This window comes from Azolla caroliniana, unplaced genomic scaffold (genome assembly GCF_043228905.1).
Source record: "Azolla caroliniana isolate FFs.n. ecotype wild unplaced genomic scaffold, voAzoCaro1.0.p SCAF_1, whole genome shotgun sequence".
In the NCBI taxonomy this organism is placed as follows: Eukaryota; Viridiplantae; Streptophyta; class Polypodiopsida; order Salviniales; family Salviniaceae; genus Azolla; species Azolla caroliniana.
Window position 1 is genome coordinate 10,442,750 of NW_028230436.1, and position 21,649 is coordinate 10,464,398.

Consider the following 21,649-nt stretch of genomic DNA (forward strand, 5'->3'; position numbering starts at 1 on the left):
GAGAAACGTGTCCTTTTTTCATGGTCTCTTTGGAACACAATAGCAAGTACATAGACATCAAGGAAAATTGATTTAGTAGTTTTCACAATTAACCTTTGAGGGCACCTTGTCCTCAAAGGAGTGGCCTTTATGTTAGCTAATTTTACAAGTACCATAGAGGATTTACATTATATAGTAAGGACAACAAGGTTTTTTTTATATTGTCATGTTGTTTTACCTTGACCAAATGGTTGTAGCCCATGTGGCAAGGTAGTTCATGCATTCATCCCCTACATTCCACGGTAGTCTATGACCATCTATTATAGTAGTACATATAGTTGGATTCGAACAAATGTTGTGAACTTTGACGTATGACTAGATATATAATCCTAATACAAAAAGGCAAAACTTCTGATGGAAAAAATGATAACTAAAAGAAAGGGAAACACCCTAGAGAAGCTTAAATGTATAAAAGGATTTCACATTGTATGCTTGCTTGTTTCCTGAATTTAAATACATAACCCATGGTCAAAGTTGTGGCTTCTAATTACCTCCCTTAAGTTCTAACTAATTTGCTATTTCGCTTCTATGTGACTACTTACAAGACTCCCACTTTCTAGTCAAAGAATGATTAATAATTAAATATGACAATTAACAAGATGAATTGTCTACTTTCAAACATCATACAACTGTTTTCTTTTAGTATTTACTTGTTGTTAATGTTAATAGACAAGTGGATTCCACGATGTATGTACTCTTTTGTTCCATTTTTTCATGGAGAAGACTATATCACTTTTTTATAAGTCATCTGAGAATCATCTTCGTCCTTTATGGATGTTTTGAATATAATGTGTGCCTTATATGTGGTGTTGCGTGGTTTGCAAATTATATACAAATCAAGCTCGTGATGTATGAAAAGAAACTCCAGAATGTCTTAATGTGACAATTGCATAAGAAGTCTAAGCCTTGATGAGAGAGACAATATGCCAATGTCCACTTGTGCTTTGTCAAAATGCTATCGTGGCACATTTTCACCCAAAAAATAAAAAGATAAAAAATATCTTCATCCTTTACATCATGAGGTGTGATAGTCTTAAATTAGTAATTTAGTGCAAAATGTACACTCAACATTATAGTTTTGATCCGATGAAGAAACATTGTAGCAATTGAATGCATCCACAAGTTGAATTGAATTTATTGCATAGATATATCTCTTGGTTTGCTTTAAAAAATGTAGAGGCGAATATGTATGCATTCCTACAAATTCAACTGTTTTTTAATTGTTAAATAGTTTCGGGGACATTGAATATAATTTAAAAAACAAAGATGAATATTTAGTCCAATAAGCAATAAGAATGCAAACATTTGGACGATAACCATTTGAGAAAGTTTACATTAAATTGTAGCATGAAATGGAAATAATTGTAAGGTTTTACTAAATCTTAGTAAAATCACAATCACCCACTTCTAACTTTATCCTAGTTGGGAATGACCTATAGCATGACATCAAACACAAAGAGAAGTACATGTTGTCAACTCTTGAGTTCACAACACACATATGGACAAGATGAGGAGTGTGCAAAGCCCATTATATATATAAGATGCACATTAACATGAGCAACAGAGACATGTAGAAGGCAAGACAAGAAAATTGCTATCGATTTGGAACTGTATGTTAGAGGGTCATTCTCGAACAAAGTTTGGAAAACATGTATGTACAGCAAGGATCAAATTATCTTTTGATTGTACAAAAAAAAATTTCATAGATCTATTTATTTCTATATAGGATTTTAGTCCCCTTATGAATATTTTCAATTGGCGTTTTCGAAAACTCATCCGACTTTTGGTAGAAGAGGACAATTTTTTGTCATGTGCTATTTGGAAGCAGCAAAGTGTGCATGTGCAAACAAGGATTGGGCTAAATCCCTACAACTCTCTAGATAAGGCCAACTTGCGACAAAACAAAGATTTCTAGATGTATAACAATAGTAATGTTGAGCTCTTCATAAAGAATTAAACTTTAACAAATAATATTTTCTTGAAACTTTGCACGAGACCATCATTATTGTAGGACAATCAAAAGAGCTTTATCAGAGATATCTCTATCAAAGTTTGAATTCCTAACAATGATCTCTCTAGACTTATCATGATATGATAAGTCTTAATAGTGGTGGACACATGAGTTGTACGGTATTACTTTGTTTTCTTTCAATTAGAGATGGATTTAAACAATAAACTAGAGTAATTGTATTGTCTTCGAACTCTCTGAGACCTCTATGGGGATAAAAATTTGCAAAGAATAACAGCCACATGGGAAGGATGGTGTGTGATTCACATTGATACAGAGAGTAGTTACTCATATAATTTATTACAAGCATGTGCTTTACATGGTTTTAGTGCCACTGTCCACATCAAAACATTGTACAAGGACAAAAGAACATGTAATCTAAAGCTAATGAATTATGCCAGAAAGGTGAAAAGTAATGTTCAAAGGTAACTTATTGTGCTTGAAAGGTGAATTCTGGGTGAATGACATGGCATTGTGAATCGTGATGTTTATCCACCGCACAAATTTCCATGTTTTTTTTATTCTTTTGAGTGTTTTGTGAGAACCATATTGTCAACTTTATCTTGATGGTTTGCACCTAGAGTTTGATGTATTTGTATTGGCATTACTTGAAAATTGGCCCCAAAATGTTACGTAGTGCCTCCTTGCTTGATATTTTAGAATAGAATCCTGAAAATACCAAGCTAATGAATTGATTTAACGAAAAAAATAGAGAAGGTTTCCTTTAAGACTATTTTTGTCTCATATTGAGGTTTTACGCCACTCACATAAGGATATTAACTAGTAAAGAAAAGCATACTAAAGAAGAAATGTTGTTAAGTGTAATTTGCACTTTGCATTATTTTGAAATCATCTTGATTGTTTTGAAAATTGAAGATACAAGGATGTCATTGAATTATGATATATGTGTGAAGGGATACGCTACAATACAAGGTCATGGCGTTTACTTTTGTATAGCTTTTGGTTGTCGTGTCGTGTCGTGTTGTGTTTTCAATGATTGTTCATTAGGTAAAAATAGTGTGAGGCTTCACTAGAACTTGTGTAAATGCTGAATTCTTATGGAAATGTTTTCAAGAGAAAACGAGAATCCAAAGTAGGGATAGGTAAATACATACACAATTTGTCCCAATGAGATGCATGCTAAATCTTAATCTTAAAATTTTCTTATTATTTCATGGTGACAAGGCAATACTGACTAGTAAAGGAATTTTTCTTTGACAGATATTTTTCTATTGCAATTTGCGACAATAGAGCAATGTGTGGGGATGAAAGAAGAAAAAGAGGGGAAATGAAAGGTAGAATTTAGTTTGCAAGTCACAATGAATGTAAAAGAAAAAAAAAGGAAGAGGATTTTTGTCCAAATAAATATCCATTCATTAATGTAAACAATTTACAAAGATTTGATTCCTATATGATCGGTAGAAGAAACAACCATTTTGGTGGCTGAAAGTGATAAAAAGGAGTGCCATTCTTCGAGGTCATAAGTGGAGTAGTTGTCCACAAAGTAAGAAATTGATGTCGTTGAGCAGCTTTATCGTCAGAATCTCCAACAATTCAATCCCATTGACCCTTCAAAGTATGAACCATGTCCAACCGAATACTTTTTACCAATTCAATTAGTGAGGCTCTAACTTGGTGAAAAACGAAAGGGCATCGAGCCTTCCAAATGTAGTATGCAATAGTACTACTCAGTATCTCCCATAATGGTTGTATTTCCTTTCTTATACCTAACAACTGCATAGACATTAATGGAAGTGCATGAACACTTCCAGATTTGGTGTGAAAACCATGGTCTAGACTCTATAGATTTGGCATCGTAATGAAAATAGAGCGGACAAGTGACGTCCAAACCACCATGCCCCAAGTGAATATTGATGGGGGAAGTAGTTAGCAAATATTGTAAGGAGGCGTTACCATACCAGTTGAGACTCAATGTAGTCCCATGGACAATGTTTCTGAGTTTTAGATTGTAAATGAGAACAACTAGAGGATACGCCCATCTTAGGCAACCATGTGTCGACAGGCAAAGCTCGATGCACAAGAAACCACTGTTCATTCAATATTTGTTGTGGCAGTTTTCTTGCCCATAGGTTTTTACCTAGAACTTAGCAAGAAACTTGGGAGTAATACCCTCATGACTCCAATATTGAAATGCAGTTGGTAACACATCTTGTCTATCTGAGAGCACATGTCTTCCCAATTGTTCAGAATTTTGGAAAAAATTAAAGTTGTTACCAATAAATGGATCTGTCCACTGATAATCAACTGGTTCCAATCTAATCTAAACAATGGTTGTTTAGCCAACACCCACAACTTCCAATGTGACCTTATGTCCTCTATCGGTGGATCAATAAACCATTTGTGATCAGTGTATCCTATTACCCGTATCTTGTGTTCAATAGCATAAGGATAATCAATCACTATTTCTTACGATTGGGACAAATGTTTTGCATTATCCACATTAAAAAAACAGGTCTTATCCTCTAAATACCTCTTTACAGTCAAGAGTACTTCTGATTTGGAAAAAACATCAACCCATTTATGGTAAGAGCTATTGGGTGGTATGGTGACTCTACTCACAACTTCTTGAATTTGACGATGCATTAATTTTCCTCCATGCATCCAAGCTAGTACTTGTTTTTGCTCTTCCCAAGAGTGCGATAAAAGAAAACCTACCAAGTCCTAACTAAGTTAGCAAGACTTGTTGTCATTTTCCCCCATGCCAACCATTGTGTGGAACCCATCACTAAACCATTTGATGTTGTAAACAACGGGTTCTAGACTACCCTTTGTCTGAGATACACATCATAATGCATAGGGTTGGTTTTATTGCGGAGCAAACCACGTAAGACTTGTTTCCATGCAAAAAAAATAGTCTGAATAATTTTGTCCTCCCATCCATGGGATGAAGGAAGAGGAATAATTCCAATGGAATGTGTTTTTTTGTATTGTGTCATGTCATTGAACCAACCACACATCGGTTTGTCACTTGCCTGGAATCACAACATGTCTGTACATACATACATACATACATACATATATATATATATAGTATGGACTTCTAAAAATGGGGTTTCTATGGGTGTTTTAGTAGGTTGGATCAAAGTGGCCACCATCAAAAGCGCAAATTGTTTTTTCATTCACCTGAGATAAGGGAGTTGAATATATAGTTAGGATGCAAAATGAATTTGACTGTGAGGCCCAATCTGGGGTGCAGAGAGGCGTATCCGAAGTTTGAAAGGTTGGGCAACCCAAATCCCGTCTGTTGGGAACTTCGGGATTGATATCGCACGTGTCTTCTAGGAATAAGATGTCATATTCGCAGATCGTGTGAGCCCATGGCATAATGCATGTCCCATAGGGCCAGAGGGTCTTTTGTCCTTGAGAATCCATTCGAGGTCCTTTGGCAATTAATGATACAACGCTATCCTTTCTCGCAAGACGCCATATTCTCCGATAATGTCATCCATGACATAATCCATTCCATAGCCGTAAGTGCACAACGTATCGTTCCGTAGGTGCACAATGTCTCGTTGTCCTAGGTAGGACCATTGTTGTCCTTGGGCAGTTAATAATACAACACCATTTTTTTCCGGGTGGGAAAGGTAAAGGGAAAGGGGGGGGGGGGGTTATGTTTTCTTTATTGGTTTCTTAATTTTGGGGTTTGGATTTTTGGAGGTCCTAAAGGGACCAATCAAGTCAAACAAAGGAAAAGGGAGAAGGGAGACATAGTGAGGTCTGTGATGATGTAAGCAGCAAAGCACTAAGAAGAAGAAGAAGTAGGAGAAAAAGTTACCCAAAAGGGTAAGGCAAAACTGGGTCAAATGTCTGTCTGTCTGTCTGTCTAGTAAGGGATGGGCAATGGGAGGTATGTATGGTGGTGCCTATATAAGCCCAAAGAAGTGGCTTCTGAACAGACTTGAAAGCTTTGGACCAGGAAGACAGAAGAAAAACAAGCATCCATCATCCAACACACACAACACAATAGCATACAAGAACCTCTCTCTGTTTTTCCTTTTGAATGCAATCCTCTCATCCTTAGAATTCCTTTGGATCAATCCTTCTCCCTTACACACTCTATTCTTCTCCATAGCTTAATATGGGCATCTCCCCTGCCTCCCCTACCTCTCCCTTCAACAACTATACACTCCTCCATGATGACTTCTCCCCTTCAAATTCCCCTCCTCCTTCTACAACAAATTCCCCTCCATCCACTAATTATACCTCTTCCCCTCCTCCTTCCTTCATCCTCTCCTCATCTCCTCCTCCTCCCCTCACTCCTTCTCCTCCTCCTAACAAACGAGTCCGCGGACTGCAGGATCTCCTCTGGAAGCTTAAGTCGCAAAAGAAGGCCCGAGTAGACTCGGTCCTTCACAAGATGGGCCAACTCGTCCAAGAAGAAGCCAAGGCTGGAAACCTCGAAGCCCTTTCGTTTTGTAGCCATCTCCATTCGCTCATCGCAAGCCCCAAAGACAAGCCGACTTATAGCCCTCGCCATTCCGGCCTTACTTGGGCAAATGACCATTGGGAAGGTTATAGTTTCTCCGAGGGCTTTGGCCAAGAAATCCTCGAAAGCAAACTCTTCGGAGAAACCCGAGGCCGCCGTGTCCGCCCACCCATTCAGCTCCCTCCCCTAGACACCACCACCACCACCACCACCACCACATCCACCACTTCAGCATCCATGGAGATTTGTTCCTCTTCAAGCCTATACATAAACAATCTGAATTGCCCATGGAGATCACAGAATTCCTCCAGTGCCACAACCCCAGTGTCGCTCCGAGCCTCTCTAGTCAGCTCCACTTCTTGCGTAATGCCCTTAAATGAGAACGATTCTGATGATATGGTGGTGTACAGCATGCTCAAAGAGGCATCCAACAAGGGATGGCTTCCAAAGACCCCAACTGGCCATGGCCAGATTTCGGCTGCACCTAGGTCCACAACTACTTCCGGTGGCACCACCACCATAGCCAATGCCAGCACAGGATATAATGTCGAGAAGACAAAGGGCTCAACCACCCGAATGGACCCACAAATGGGTCCAGTCCAACGGGCAGAGCCCCGGGCCCGACACTTTCGAGGTGTGAGGCGCCGGCCTTGGGGGAAATATGCGGCGGAGATCAGGGACTCAGCAAAGCAGGGGGCCCGCGTTTGGCTCGGGACATTCAACACGGCCGAGGAAGCGGCCATGGCCTATGACAGGGCAGCTCTAAAGATGAGAGGGGCTAGAGCCCTTCTCAATTTCCCCCTTGAGGCTGTCACCCATTCTCTCCATGAAAGCCAACTACCACCCAAAATAACCAGAAGGAAGTCCAAGGCATCACACTCACAACATACTCTCACTCAACCCACATCTAAGGAGCACAATTCATCATCATCATCTAGTTCTCATGTCATTCCTTCTGTTAACCCGAAATCACATGATGCACTGCCTTTAACTGATTGCCCCCTCGGTGCCACGCAAAATGACACAACATTCAAAACATCCCCAATCGGTGCCACGCAAAATGACACAACATTCGAAACATCCCCAATCGGTGCCACGCAAAATGACACAACATTCGAAACATCCCCAATCAGTGCCACGCAAAATGACAGAACATTCGAAACATCATCAATCTCGATCCCTCTTATCATACAAGAATGGGAGAGTCACAATGATGCGTTCTCCCTTCAAGACCTGCTCCCGTGCTACTAACTGGCCAATTGGTCTCCACACTTCGCTTATGTATACATATTTCGCACTCCTCTTGTCCGTCACAAACTTACTAACACCCCAATCCCGAAAAAGAACTAGTTTCTTAAAATTGAGATTTTGCTAATGGTGTCTCTCAGTCTCGAACAAAAAATGTTTTTGCATTCTTCGATGACTTTAATTTTGAATCCGTAAGTTTGATCGGAAGGAAAGTTGTTTCAAATATGCCTTTTGCTTGTGAGCTTGAAATTTACCACAACTTTACCCATTTCCTGATCACAAGTAGGTCACTTTGATGATTGTTTGCAAATCTTCATAAAGGAAAAGAAGTTCCATAATTGAAGTTCTACACCCTTCATTGGAATATGGCAAATCTTCATTCTTCGATGACTTTAATTTTGAATCCGTAAGTTTGATCGGAAGGAAAGTTGTTTCAAATATGCCTTTTGCTTGTGAGCTTGAAATTTACCACAACTTTACCCATTTCCTGATCACAAGTAGGTCACTTTGATGATTGTTGGCAAATCTTCATTAAGGAAAAGAAGTTCCATAATTGAAGTTCTACACCCTTCAATGGAATATGGGCAATACTCCCTATAAAATATTCTGTCTTTTCTCTAAGAATGCCAAAATTTGGAAGATGGAACTCACTCACCCATTCAAACATATGAGAGTAAGACATTTTTCTATCTTTACCTCAACAAAATGTAGTCAACGACTATCACAATATCTAGCTTTGCTATGAACATTATTGCCTTCCTTCTTTCAATATATCGCACAATTCATCTGTATGGCAAACTTTCACTCCTAATATGATCAACAAATGGTCTCCTTATAGTGGGAAGGGCTATGTGCTTACCATACACAGGTCGTCTCAATAATCATTTCTTGGTTATATGTCAATTGTTTTAGACTTAGGAAAGGGAGCTAATGATGTTGATATCCAAGGTATCTTACAATGCCATAAAGAGCAATATAGGACAACATTGTATCTAGGCTTCCCAATTGTGTCTTCAATTCCTAAGTTGGACTATGCATTAAATCCTTTCCACTTGGCCTTGCTACACTCTATGACATTGCACATAACTTATCATCATTATCTATCTTGTGCGAATGCTATACATAAACCATCAACAATACATATGTTCATGAATACAAAAACGATGTTGTCTATTATCAGATGCAAAGTGCTAAGCATTTCTAACTTATGTCATGTCTGGACTTCCCAATTGTCTCTTCAATTCTGAAGTTGGACTATGCATTAAATCCTTTCCACTTGACCTTGCTACGCTCTATGACATTGCACACAGCCGACCAATTATCATCATTATCTGTCCTGCGGCAATGCTGTACATAAAGTATCAATGATCATGAACACAAAAATGATGTTGTCTATATCAGATGCGCATGCAACGCAAAGTGCCAAGCATTTCTAACTTATGTCCTGTCTACACTTCCCAATTGTCTCTTCAATTTTTAAGTTGGGAAATGCATTAATTCCTTTCCACTTGGCCTTCCTACGCTCTATGACATTGCATATAGCCGACCAATTATCATCATTATCTGTCCGGTGCCAGTGCTGTACATAGGCTAAGGGGTTTAGGGTTCATGAACACAAAGATGAGGTTGTCTATATCAGATACGATGCAAAGTGCCAAGCATTTGTAACTTATGTCATGTGAGAGACTAAGGGAGGACTTTAAACCACAGTAACCACTCACTTCTCTTAGTAAGCATATGTAACACTCTTCATGCTAGTGAAAACTGAAAAAAGACCAACTCCCAAATTCAAGGGAATCCACAATTATTCCAAGGGGCCTTCGAGCTGCCGAATAATTGTAGTTAAACGCACGCTGGAATCACGTTGAACCAATGGAAAACATGTCATTTTCCACCATGATCAGGAGAGGAAACTTCTGGCGCCTTCATATATTTCCCATCAGGCTGTAGGCATCTCAAAAAAGCCAGCAACATTGCACTTTTTCATCATGGCCATATACAAATACATACAACTCTGTCTTCAGATCATCTCGATGTGTTTACTCTTTCAACATACATATATATAAAGTTTTTTCAGACCATATGATTTGTATTCTTCAACATATCTGTCACTCTTTTGTTATATCATCTTAACATGTAAACTTTGGCATATATACAACTCTTTCTTCAGATCATCTATACATATTTATTCTTTGGCATACAAATGTTTCTTCAGACCATCTTGATGTGTATATTCTTCAGCATAAACTATACAAACTCTTTCTTCAGATTACCTTGATGTGCATAGCCTTCAACATATGCACAACTCTTTCTTGAGATCCTAATGCTGTGTACATCTTTCAACATAAACTAAACAACTCTTTCCCCGATGGTCAACTTCAGGCATATCTTCATCAACATATATCCAGCTCTTTCTTCAGAGAATATCTTTTCTAATGCTCTGCAGAAAATATATAGTGGATAGTAAAAATAATGATATTAGCGGTCCATATCAATCTCAAATCAAAACATTCCAGTATGGCATTTATATTAATTAATTAGTTTCATCACTATATATACAGTTTATTTTCCAAATCAGAAAATATCAGACTACATATACCTTTAGAACCGGCAAGAGTATCATAACCAATTCCTGAATTCATCGATCTGCAAACTCTAAACCTTGAGGTTTGTGTATAATATTAAGACCATCATATAGAGTTGAAACTATATATATATATATATATATATATATCTTTGTATGTATGTATATATTAATAATTCCTGATCACCATATATAACTATCCTATGCTGCTGCAAGCATTAAAACTCGAATCCACTATAGAAGCTAAAATCCAGAAAAAAGATCGTCTCAAAGCACACATAATACATTAAAAAACTTCTGTCCCCTTTTAAAGGTACTGTAGCATCAATATATATATATGTATATATTCAACACACACACAAATACCACCAAGGTTTCCTTTATTTCCCCAAATGCAATCAAGTCTTCATTATTTTTGTGGAAACACTGCTGATTAACTCGATTAACTCCAAAGAAGAGAAAAAGGGGATGAATTTACCATGTAATTTATCAAATAGCACATGTAATTGGATTTATCAAGGGCATTTGAGGAAATTAACAAAAGGACAAATAAGGAAACTCAAGGGGGTGGTTTTCCTATATAGATATAAATATGTAAGACATATGCATTTGTGTACGTATCCCAAATTTGGAATTTTGGTTGTGCGCGAGATGATTCATAATGAAGCACATCTTGCAGCGATCACAGTTTTGTTGATTTCAAAACGTGGCTGAATTGCATGAATACTTGTCTGCACCATGAAAGCTTTGCAGCAGCATAGATCATAACAGATATTTCACCCTGAATTCACACGAGGAATGAAAAAAAACAAAGAAAACACATATATTTTACAAAAAGGGATGAAGAAACATCAGAGAACTCTGAGAGATTTCAACAAAACGAGGGAGAAAAACCTAGGCGAAACGGAACGAGAATTTCAGGAAAAGTCTTAGCATTTCCAAAAGGAAGTTGCAAGAAAACTTTGAAGTTTCATTCAAAAATAGTCAAAAAAAACTCAGTAAAACTCCGACATTTATATCAGGGAATAAAAAACCTCAGGAAACTCTGAGATTACCCGAGCAGGAACAAAGAAACCTCAAGAAAACGCTGAATTTTTTACACAAAGGAATGTACAAACCTGGGGAATAATGTGAATTCCCGAAAAAATGAATGAATAAAACGTGTGGAAAACTTTGAGATTTTGATTAAAATCCGAATGGAATGGAATGGCCGGGCAGGCCAACATCTTCTCGTCCGGACTTCTTTTGGCCACCCAAGCGGACAACTTCCTAGCAAGGCGGCCGGGGCCAGCCCATGCATTTTCGGCAGTGACCAAAGTACAACTAAGTAGGAGGATCAAATGGACGTTGTCGTGAAGAATTACGGTTATGAAGGATGCCCGTGAACGGGGGTGTGCAAGGATGCACACGAACAAGGGCTTATGTATATATATACACACGATGTGTACATAAATATATATATATATATATAAATGAAACTTTGTGAAAAACAAGAATAATAAAGTACGAGACAAAAACTGTTTGTGGGTACTTTAAATGCATCGAATGTTGAGGGGGAATGATAGTGCATTGGGCAGAGAATCATGGAGCGGATCTCTGACCAAACAACTACATTTAATACTGATGTAATCGTCCTCCCCTTGTGCTATAAAAGGGGAGGAACGGATCTATTTTGCCATCCATCGTTTAGGAGGCAGAAGCTCTGTCGGCTACTCATTTCTTGTTTTCTGTCTATCGAATGTCGTGTTGTGAGGTCTCTGTTTTGCGTTGGAAGCCCGTGTGCTCTTGATCAGAGGCTCACTAGATTCTTTGTGTGTGTGTGTGTGTGTAGAGGTCAAAGCTCTATTGTTGGCCCAACCTGGTTGTACTTCTATTATAAGTTAAACGACTACTTTGTTCCTTTTCGGATTTTCCTATGTCTTTCAGGTTCTACCTGTAGTCTTGTCTTTGCTCTCTCTCATTTGTGTTTGCATACCCGAGTGTGCTAGCCATGGGCTCATTGTTTGTTATCTGGCGACAGTTCTGGAACAGTGTACGCGTCCGATCTTGTGTGCTCATCATTCGGCATCCGAAGACTGGTCCGGATCGGATACACGTCCATGCTGCGCTCCGGCAAAGTTACCCGGAAACGATCCGGATAACCTCTTTCTCGCTTCCCTTACCAACTCCTTAGTCTGAGGCCCTGATGGTCCTGCCTTGTTTCAACACATACTCGCGGACTTTTGCGACATCTTTGGTGAACCCGACGTGAAAGGGGCGACAAAGGAGCTCAGAAAGAGGGGAAGTGAGCTTGCAAAAGCAATGGTGGTGGCTATCGACCGCCTAATGAATGCTCGGGAGAGTGCGGTAGCCTCGACAGGGCCATAGAAACGATAGTCAACACGATAGGCCGATTCAATGGAAAAGGCGTCACGAGCTACTTGGAGGCCTACATGGCCTAAATGCTAATGAGGGACATACCGGAGAACGGATGGTTGTCCAGATTCCCGTGAGTCGTCACACTGAGCATCCACGTGGAGGTACTTGAGGTTTGGGCTGATTGCCAAAACTGGTCAAAGTTCGAGAGTCGGCTCCCCGAGAGGTACAAATTCGACGACTCGCTCCAGTTGTCGAAGAGGGAGTTCATAGAGTGGGTTGAGCTCCTCGACAAAGGTCGGAACACATCAGTGCTTCTCTAGGAGTTTGAGAAGTGATTTGCGCGCCTTTCAACGTTGGACCAGACCGTGCTTGATACGAGCAAAGTTCTGTTATTCATCAAGTCGGTCGACCCGCATGATCGGGAAAAGGTAGGTCTCCTAATCGAGACGGATGAAGGACTTACGGTCGATTGGGTCGTGGTAAAAAGGGTTTGTAGCCATTTCAACAAACGGCACAAATGGAACGATGCGGGGTCAAAGACAACCGGCCTGATTGTCGGGAAGAGGTCAGAGAAGATTCTGACTTGATTGAACGAGGCAAGAAGGCGGCTCGAGTTGGGCCCGATTTTGACCCGTGGTTGAGGGAACATCTAGTGGCTCGGCTCTGGAGGAGCTGACGAAGATGGTGCGCGATATCCAGATCGCTCAAGCTCGAAGGGAAGGCAAGGGTCAAATCACATGACTGACACTCTTTGAATGACTAGAGGTGCATGTGGTGCGATGTTGTCGGCCACATCTAGAGAGAGTGCACTAATTTTGCCAATGCACTTAAGAACAACATGGTGTACCTTTGGAAGGACCAGGTACATGCGAGTGAGAAACGGAGGCCCCAATAAATAAACACTAGCCGGGGTGGGATGAAAAGGTTGATGGAGGAGGCTGCAGCACGACACGTAGAGATCGTCCATTACTCGAGATCGGCCAATATTTGGGTCAGAGGGGAGAACGGAAAGACGGAGAAGGACACCGTATTCTAGCCGATAGTATTAAAAGGGTTCTCTAGGAAGAAGTTGGTGAAGGAGGAAGCGGATAGCGTGGGTCCAAGAGGTCACCAGATGGGACAATCCAATAGAAGAGAAAACCATCTTCATGGAAGCTACATGCCAGAACTACGAGGTTCTAGGAAGGTCGGAAGCATCGACAACCAGTATGAGACCCGGAATGGGCCAAGGACGGAGGATGTTGGTTCGGTTGGCTGACAAGAGAAGGAAAGGGGAACGTTTCCGAGCTTCCGATTGAGCTCGGAAATAGATAAGTCAACAAACCTATGAAAGGTCTTAGAGGAGCAAATCCTCGATAGTCAAGTAGAACTCTCGTTGTGAGAAATATTGGGGATATCAAAGAAGGAGTTCCACAATAGCATTGCCAACTTAGTGAAGAGGAAGTGTCTCTCGACAGAGGCGGAGGCGGAAAAGCCGGTCAAGGTCAAGGCGGCGCATATATGACGAAGTGGTGATAGAGGAAGAATATGCCGACAACCACTACATGCGGCCGCATTGGGCAAGAGCAACAACAGAGACCCTAGTCCGAATCAGAGACGTAAAGGAGCCGGTGGTGGCAATTTGGGGATCACATAACTTCTCCAAAAGTTTTAGGAAAGGGAAAAAGCTTCCCATGTATGTATGTATGTATGTATCATGTATGTATGCATGCATGTATTGTAAATTTGTATGTATGTACATAGATTTTGAGTTACCTCCAAATCTAGCTCTACCTCCTCTATACATAGCCACAAACATAAAGTCATATAGCCATAGCTATAGCTAGCCACCATGGTAGTGAAGGGTTTGTGAAGAAGAGAGAGATCAATCAATCAATTTTTCTTCACTGTTTGTTGATCTGAAGGAAAACACTGTGAGGCAGAGAGAGAGAGAGAGAGAGAGAGAGAGAGAGAGAGAGACCTAGAAAGATCATTTCCTTCTTCATCGTCTGCGTTTTTAGGGTCTCTCTCCCCCCTCAAAAAGGAAGGAATCTTTTGGAGCTCTCCAGCTATGGCGGATGCAGCCAAGGATTACGCAGCGGGTTTCGCTGCTGGGCTTGCAACTGTTCTCATCGGACACCCCTTCGACACTGTCAAGGTTCTCCCCTCTTCTCTTTGTTTCTCTCAACCTCACTTCGTCTCTTTCTTTTTGTGAAATCTTCTCAAGTTCTTTTCTTTCTGTGAATATATATATATATTCATTCGTTTATTTCGTCAAATCTCTTTTGCTAATGGGGGATTTCGTTCATGTGCTATGTGGTAAATCTCCCTGTTCCTTTTTATGCGAACCTTTCATGCTAAATTACTTCTCCCCATGTCTGTGATCTTTGCCAAATATCTCTCTCTCATATATATCTATCTCTCTCTTTTTCTTTGTGAATCTGCTATGCGAAAGTTCTTTCTATTCCCACGATTCTTTGAAAGCGCTTTGTTTGAAATCCGCGACCTTATAGCTTACTATGAAGATTTTTCTTACGCTTTGTTTTTGGGGTTTTGATTATATTTCAATCCTGCGATCTCCACTTATCCTTTACATGACCAACCGTTTATGCTTGCATTCTCAACAATTCAAAACAACATCATGCAAAAACGTAATGGTTTCTTGTTGAACGCTTCAAAATTTCAGGTCAAATTGCAGACCCAGAATACACAAGTGAACACCGCTAAATATCACAGTGCATTCCATTGTATCCTTGATATCCTAAAGACTGGAGGGGTAGGCTTATGACTCCACTTCTCTACATATCTCCCAATTTGCTTGCTAGTTTTTAAATTTGTTTGTGACGTTCGTTATGTTCATAAAGTCAGCAGTGTATTTGTGATGTTGTGTATGTGACGATGTCGTCAAGATCACAGTGCATTCCATTGTATCACTGTGACGATCACAGTGCATTCCATTGTATCCGTGATATCCTAAAGACTGGAGGGGTAGGCTTATGACTCCACTTCTCTACATATCTCCCAATTTGCTTGCTAGTTTTTAAATTTGTTTGTGACGTTCGTTATGTTCATAAAGTCAGCAGTGTATTTGTGATGTTGTGTATGTGACGATGTCGTCAAGATGCTTCGCATAATTGGGTATGTTTATGTCAGCTATGGAAGGATGTTATTATATTGTTATGTCGGTTTTATATGCTTCCAATGCTCATAAATTTTCAGTATGTTTATAATGTTCAGATATTCTGATCGTTTTTCAATATGTTTTTAGTTTTATATAGCCATATAATGCACAGTGATCACAAGTAATTTTTGCTTAGATGAAGGGCTTCTATAAGGGTGCTACCGCCTCATTTGTTGGTGTTGCTACAGAGAGCTCGGCACTTTTTGGTGCATATTCTCAGATGAAAATTGCTTTGCAGGTACTGATTAATGCATTCTAGGTTTAACATGTTTTCTTCGGTCATCCATCTTTCAATGTTTGACCGGCCATGTTATGAAGTAGTAGAACTTCAATTTTCTTTTACTTGGCCTGAGCAGCAACAGGAAGAATTGTATAAAATTTAAGTTGATGTAATAGACAACCAGGATGATTTAATTGTCATTGGGAAATGCACTTCATATTACTAACTATACCAGTAACATATATCTTGTTTAAGAGAAGTAGCAGCACTTCCATTTTCTTTGTGTAAGCTAGTGTATCTAGAATTGAGCGCCTATTTGATTTAATCATCAATGGTAAATGCTTTCACATAATTTATCTTGGGGTAGGTTACTGGGCCACAAAATGGTGGATGTGCTCACTACTCTGTTCAAATATTCCCACAGATTTTGTAACTTTACAATGCTCTTAAGTTTAGATATAGTTTGAGACACGGGCTTCCGAATTTTTAGGGCAGATATTGCTGGATTCCCGTCAAACATCTGATTATTGGTGGGATGTATTCACATATTTTACTTATGGGTCGTTCCCAGCCCATTAATGCACAGATATGCCCATAATTGTGTGACTACCCTAGAATATTCTGATTTATGCATGTGTATGCGTGTAGACATGCACATTTCTGCATGATTGAACACTTAATGGTATACCTATCTCTTGTCTTAAAGATAGTGCAATTAGAAATATTTGATTGTGGGACTTGTGAGATTCTTTTCCATATCACTGATTATCAACAGAATTGTATTGTATATGTCTCGGGGGGGTTAAGTATTTATTACATCAGGACTTGCTGTCACATAATTTTGACAAAATCTGGGATTTTGTCATTTGATGTAACTTGTGTGAAAATTTTCATCTTTGACAGTGTAGGTCAAAATATTTAATGACGGAGATTGTGAGAAAATTTAGTCCACATCATCTGGAATTGTATTCGGATATTTCACTTAGGGTTAGGTCGCGGCCCTATTAAATATGAGTGTTTGTCATTTGACATCATTACTTGTAATTTTGTGGTTGAATAAGAAATCCATGCAGGCACTGATGCTGTAGATAAAGTATGATCATTAGGGTTTGTGTAAAATTTAGTCCATATCGTCAAGAATTACATTCACATATTTCCCTTAGGATTAGGTTGTGGACCTAGTAAATGGGAGCATTTGTCATTTTACGTCCTTGTGATTTGGTGGTTGAATAAGCAATCTATGGAGGCACTGATACTGTGGATCAATTATAGATCAAAATATTTTATTATTGGACTTGCGTAAAATTTACTCCGTGTCATTGACCATCATCAGGAATTGCATTCTCATATTTCACTTAGGTTTAGGTTGGGGCACTGGTAATTGTGAGCGTATGCCATTTGACGTCTTTACTTGTGATTGTGGTTGAATAAGCAATCCATGCAGGCCCTGATGCTGTATTATTTGGCATGGTGGGTGATTCTTGGAAGGGACGAGAAATCAGTGAACCGAAATTTTCTTCCATTTTACCTGCAGCTGCGGTTAGTGGAGCTTGCATCAGTGTGATATTGTGCCCTACCGAGCTCGTAAAGGTAAACTACTTTCAAAGGCTGATAATTATAGTAGCTCTTTACTCATCACAAGTTTGAAAGTGAAATTTTATGTCTCATGTAGACTGTATCTTATACTATGTCTGGCTCTCAGTGTAGATTGCAGATACAAGCGAATAATGCGATTGGATCAAACACTTTAGGGTTGATGAGATATGATGGGCCTCTGGATTGTGTACAAAAAACAATAAAGAATGATGGGGTAGGCATTGTATTTGCACCCTAATATTAGGGTACCTATATTCTAGTTAGTTCATATATATGGTCATTTCTTGCAGCTCCAAGGATTGTTCAAAGGTGGATTTTCAACTCTATTGAGAGAATGCACTGGAAATTCTGTCTTCTTTGTGACGTATGAATTCACAAGATACCGGCTTCTATCAGCTCTAAAATATCATGAAGCTCCGAAACTGTTAGCTGAACCATGGCAGAAACATTTTTATGGAAAAAGCTATTCAAAAATGATTGTTGAAGGAGTAGTTGATGTCATAAGTGGTGGCTTAGCTGGCATGATGGTAAGGAAATGGGATACGTGCATACCTTTTTATGGTAATAAAATGACATACATCTATATCTTCATTCATTATAAGATGAGTTTGTCGAAAAGTAGCCATTATTATTTATCTTAATTTACTGAGTTTGTGTCATAATCAATGCAGTTTTGGGCTATTGTCTTACCATTTGATGTTGCGAAAACACGAATTCAAACATCAGTCAATCCTAAATTAAGCAGAAGTCCTATCTATAACATGAAACTGGTACTTGAAAGAGATCTATTTTTTTGTTACCATTGATGTTACTGAGCCACATTGTTGACTTGTTGAATTTTCTATGGTTTTTAATGCGAGTGAAATTTGAATTACACTGACACATTAAAGCTTATGTTTCTATTTATAGATTTATAAAGAACTTGGATTCCGAGGTCTGTATGCTGGATTAGGTCCAACTCTTGCAAGAGCATTTCCAGCAAATGCAGCTGCAATGGTGACATGGGAGCTCACGGCAAGATTACTTGGAGTTCGTAGACATGAGTTACAAGTATAGATTTTTACTTATTAATATATGTTAGATATTGTCAACAAAGCTAGAACCTGTAGGATTCTCGATATTATAATTACTTCTCCACATCAGGCACACTTAGTCTTTCTATTTTTGCTACTAACAGAAACTGATAAGCTCAAATAAAAGGAAACAGTGATTCTTTGATAGCAATGATTCTTAACTCATGAGGATTTGGAAGAGGCTATTAGTTGGAATTTTATAGAAGTAGAATCAGCCTAACTCAAAAGGTTTGAGAGGCTATGGCATGAAATTTCAGCTATGTTATGCATTATGCATTCTCAACACAGTTTTGATTTATCGTAATCAGCATTATGTTCCTAACTTGTGAAATTTTGTGAGGGATTAAAGGGAAGATGTTAGATGTTCACAGTTTTTTTTATTAGAATCCGGAATATTGAAGATTGGTTTCCTATATATATGTTCACGTTGTGTGAGCATAATTTGAAATTTTCAACTGCAGTCGAGGTTTAATACATTAATTTTTGCATGAGTGACCTTTCTATTATGAGAGGTACACTCCTACAATTTCCTTGGTTCATACTTTTCCTCCTTGGAGGCACTAAACTCACAATTATGTAAGAAAACCTAGATGATCCAATGTTGTGGAGGATCCATATGAATCATGGTGATCCTTAACAAGATTCTCTTATTGGCTGAATACTTTGCATGACCAGGTTCCAATGCACCCCAGTTAGATAAGTTTTCTTGGGTTCCATCCTCAAAGCTTCAGGGTGGTGGAAAAAGTTATCAAACCTTGTGAATGGAAATTTACAAGCCTTACATGCATTGTTTGCTCATACTATCAAACTAGGAAGGTTACGAGGCAAAGCATATCTCTATTGATCGAGTAGGTAAAGAGAGATTCATTATAATTAATATTTTTTTCTGACAATTATAGTTCAGTACAAATGTTATTCAATCACATGCATTTTCGGATATCCCTCAAGAGGTACCTCAAAAGAATTGTAAACTTGGTCTATATTCTGAGGTTTGTCTCCATAAACAAATTTATATACAAATGAACAAAACCTGCTCATCCAATGTATACAATCAAAAGATCAAATTTGACTATAGAAAAAGATGTCGGCATGGAGCCAATGTAAATGCATTAGTGGACAATATCATGTTTTGAGTTATTTCACACAAGAAGATGCATAGGATCATTTCATGACATAAATGTCATGATTGAGTTGTATGTTTGAGATCCTAAAAGAATCTCATTAAACAAAAGGTTTGGCAAGCTTGAATGTTGAGCAATCTCTCATCTTTGGGTGGAAGATCCATGTGTGATATCTTCGATGTTCACCACCTCCATGTTCATGGAGATTGTCGATAACATACATAGTTCTTGCTTGAACACCGCATGACTCATCCTTTGGTGAGATTCCCTACACACACATCTATAGACTATAATATTAAACAATGCCCTTGCTTGATCCCAACATGATATCTTAGATATATACTATTTGGCAAGGACAACTATATGGTACAATGAGGATGTGGAATCAACCATCCTACATGTGTGGACTCTTCAATATACTTGTATGACGAGAGATATATCATTCATGCTTCAACCCAACAAAGGGGCATCATATCCTAGATGGTTGATACAACATTGAAACATAACTAACATTTTTACCAATTTGTTTCCATTGGAGACATGCGAGAGTTTATGTTGTTTTTTTCTTTTGTTAGGGAAAGCGGTGACCAAGTGCTATATTTACAGCCATAAGACAATAAAATATATCTCAAGCACATGGGCAACACTTTAAATTCCATTCTATAATTTGAGTTTTACTAAGAAACATGAGATGGGTATGTCATATGATTCAAACTCCACATGAAATTTGGGTACAATTGTATAAACTTAAAGAGTTTCATAACATTAGGTTGAGGAGGTTTTGTCCTTTCCAAAGAAATCCTTGATGATAGAGGAGTGCATGATTGTAACATACGTAGCATACCGTACACATACAATACCTATACTACGTATTTCATAAGTATTCTAAAAATAATAATAAGTTCTTAGAATACGTATTTAAAGGTAAAATACGTTGAGTACGTTTTGAATACGTTGAATACATCGAATACTTGAACACCACTGATGTTGAATGCAAAGATACTTGGAAGTTGAATACTATATAGTAAATACCAATTATCTTTATTGCCCATGGATAAATGGTTATCTATGTTTCAATATTTACATAAATTATTTTCTTTTCTCTACTGAAAAAAACCCTAGGAAATTAATTTTTAAATTATTTACAAATTTAGGCTTAGAAAAGTTGACAATTCCAAAAGGTTGAATACGTTTAGAATACGTGTGGGTATTCTAAAACGTACTCTATCTATAAAATACGTGTTTTTTAACAACGGAGGAGTGGCCATGTTTCCATTAAATTATGCATATTTGACACATCATTGGATTAAGCAAAACCAAAATGTTTCTCTTATTTTATCTTAACCTACCAAAATTTCTCTAGCCAATGTAAGATTAATCAATATAAAATGTGGTTCTCAACTCTATACAAGGTTTCCTTTATGATCAAGCGCTTTTGGATATTGCACATGGATATTCTATACAAAATGCTCTTAATCCTCAATGTTTTTAGGATATGCTAAAAGGAAGATCTAATCAAGGTTTTGTCAAATCTTGAGGTTTTTGTACATGGATCTTGACTTCTCTATATCGACATGAATTATGACTTTAATGGAATAATACGTTCCCATTTATGATCGATGGGTGTGTAGAATGGGGCAATGGAACATTGACTATCGATCAATGGTGGACACTGATATAGTGGGGTAAATTTGGCATCATGGATATCGACACACAATGATGGATGTGGCATCCAATTTACCAAACAATAAATATATTATGCTTTCCAATCATGACTAAGTAGTAAATGAGCGCC

General features: G+C 38.5%; 2 protein-coding genes across 3 annotated transcripts; both read left to right on the top strand.

The window, feature by feature from the left end:
* Positions 1 to 6,000: 6,000 nt before the first annotated feature.
* Positions 6,001 to 7,954, top strand: LOC147868935 (uncharacterized). The gene has a single exon (XM_087324893.1). The coding sequence runs from the start codon at positions 6,147 to 6,149 to the stop codon at positions 7,743 to 7,745; it is 1,599 nt and encodes a 532-aa protein (XP_087181019.1). The 5' UTR covers positions 6,001 to 6,146; the 3' UTR covers positions 7,746 to 7,954.
* A 6,728-nt stretch (positions 7,955 to 14,682) lies between these two features.
* On the top strand, positions 14,683 to 19,113 carry MBAC1 (Mitochondrial substrate carrier family protein). 2 transcript variants are annotated; one of them, XM_087324907.1, is made up of 8 exons: positions 14,683 to 14,821; positions 15,350 to 15,439; positions 15,981 to 16,082; positions 17,553 to 17,654; positions 17,767 to 17,874; positions 17,951 to 18,187; positions 18,332 to 18,430; positions 18,570 to 19,113. In XM_087324907.1, exons 1-8 carry the CDS (start codon positions 14,735 to 14,737, stop codon positions 18,714 to 18,716), a joined length of 972 nt encoding a protein of 323 aa, XP_087181033.1. In that variant the 5' UTR covers positions 14,683 to 14,734; the 3' UTR covers positions 18,717 to 19,113. The 2 variants fall into 2 exon arrangements, with proteins under 2 accessions (XP_087181033.1, XP_087181042.1); XM_087324916.1 differs by lacking the exons at positions 14,683 to 14,821; positions 15,350 to 15,439 and adding an exon at positions 15,547 to 15,651.
* Positions 19,114 to 21,649: the final 2,536 nt, after the last annotated feature.

Coding starts and splice junctions, on each gene's coding strand:
- LOC147868935 (XM_087324893.1), top strand. CDS start 6,147: ATGGGCATCTCCCCTGCCTCCCCTACCTCTCCCTTCAACAACTATACA.
- MBAC1 (XM_087324907.1), top strand. CDS start 14,735: ATGGCGGATGCAGCCAAGGATTACGCAGCGGGTTTCGCTGCTGGGCTT. Junction 16,083..17,552: donor AGATGAAAATTGCTTTGCAG/GTACTGATTAAT, acceptor GATTCTTGGAAG/GGACGAGAAATCAGTGAACC. Junction 17,655..17,766: donor GCCCTACCGAGCTCGTAAAG/GTAAACTACTTT, acceptor TCTGGCTCTCAG/TGTAGATTGCAGATACAAGC.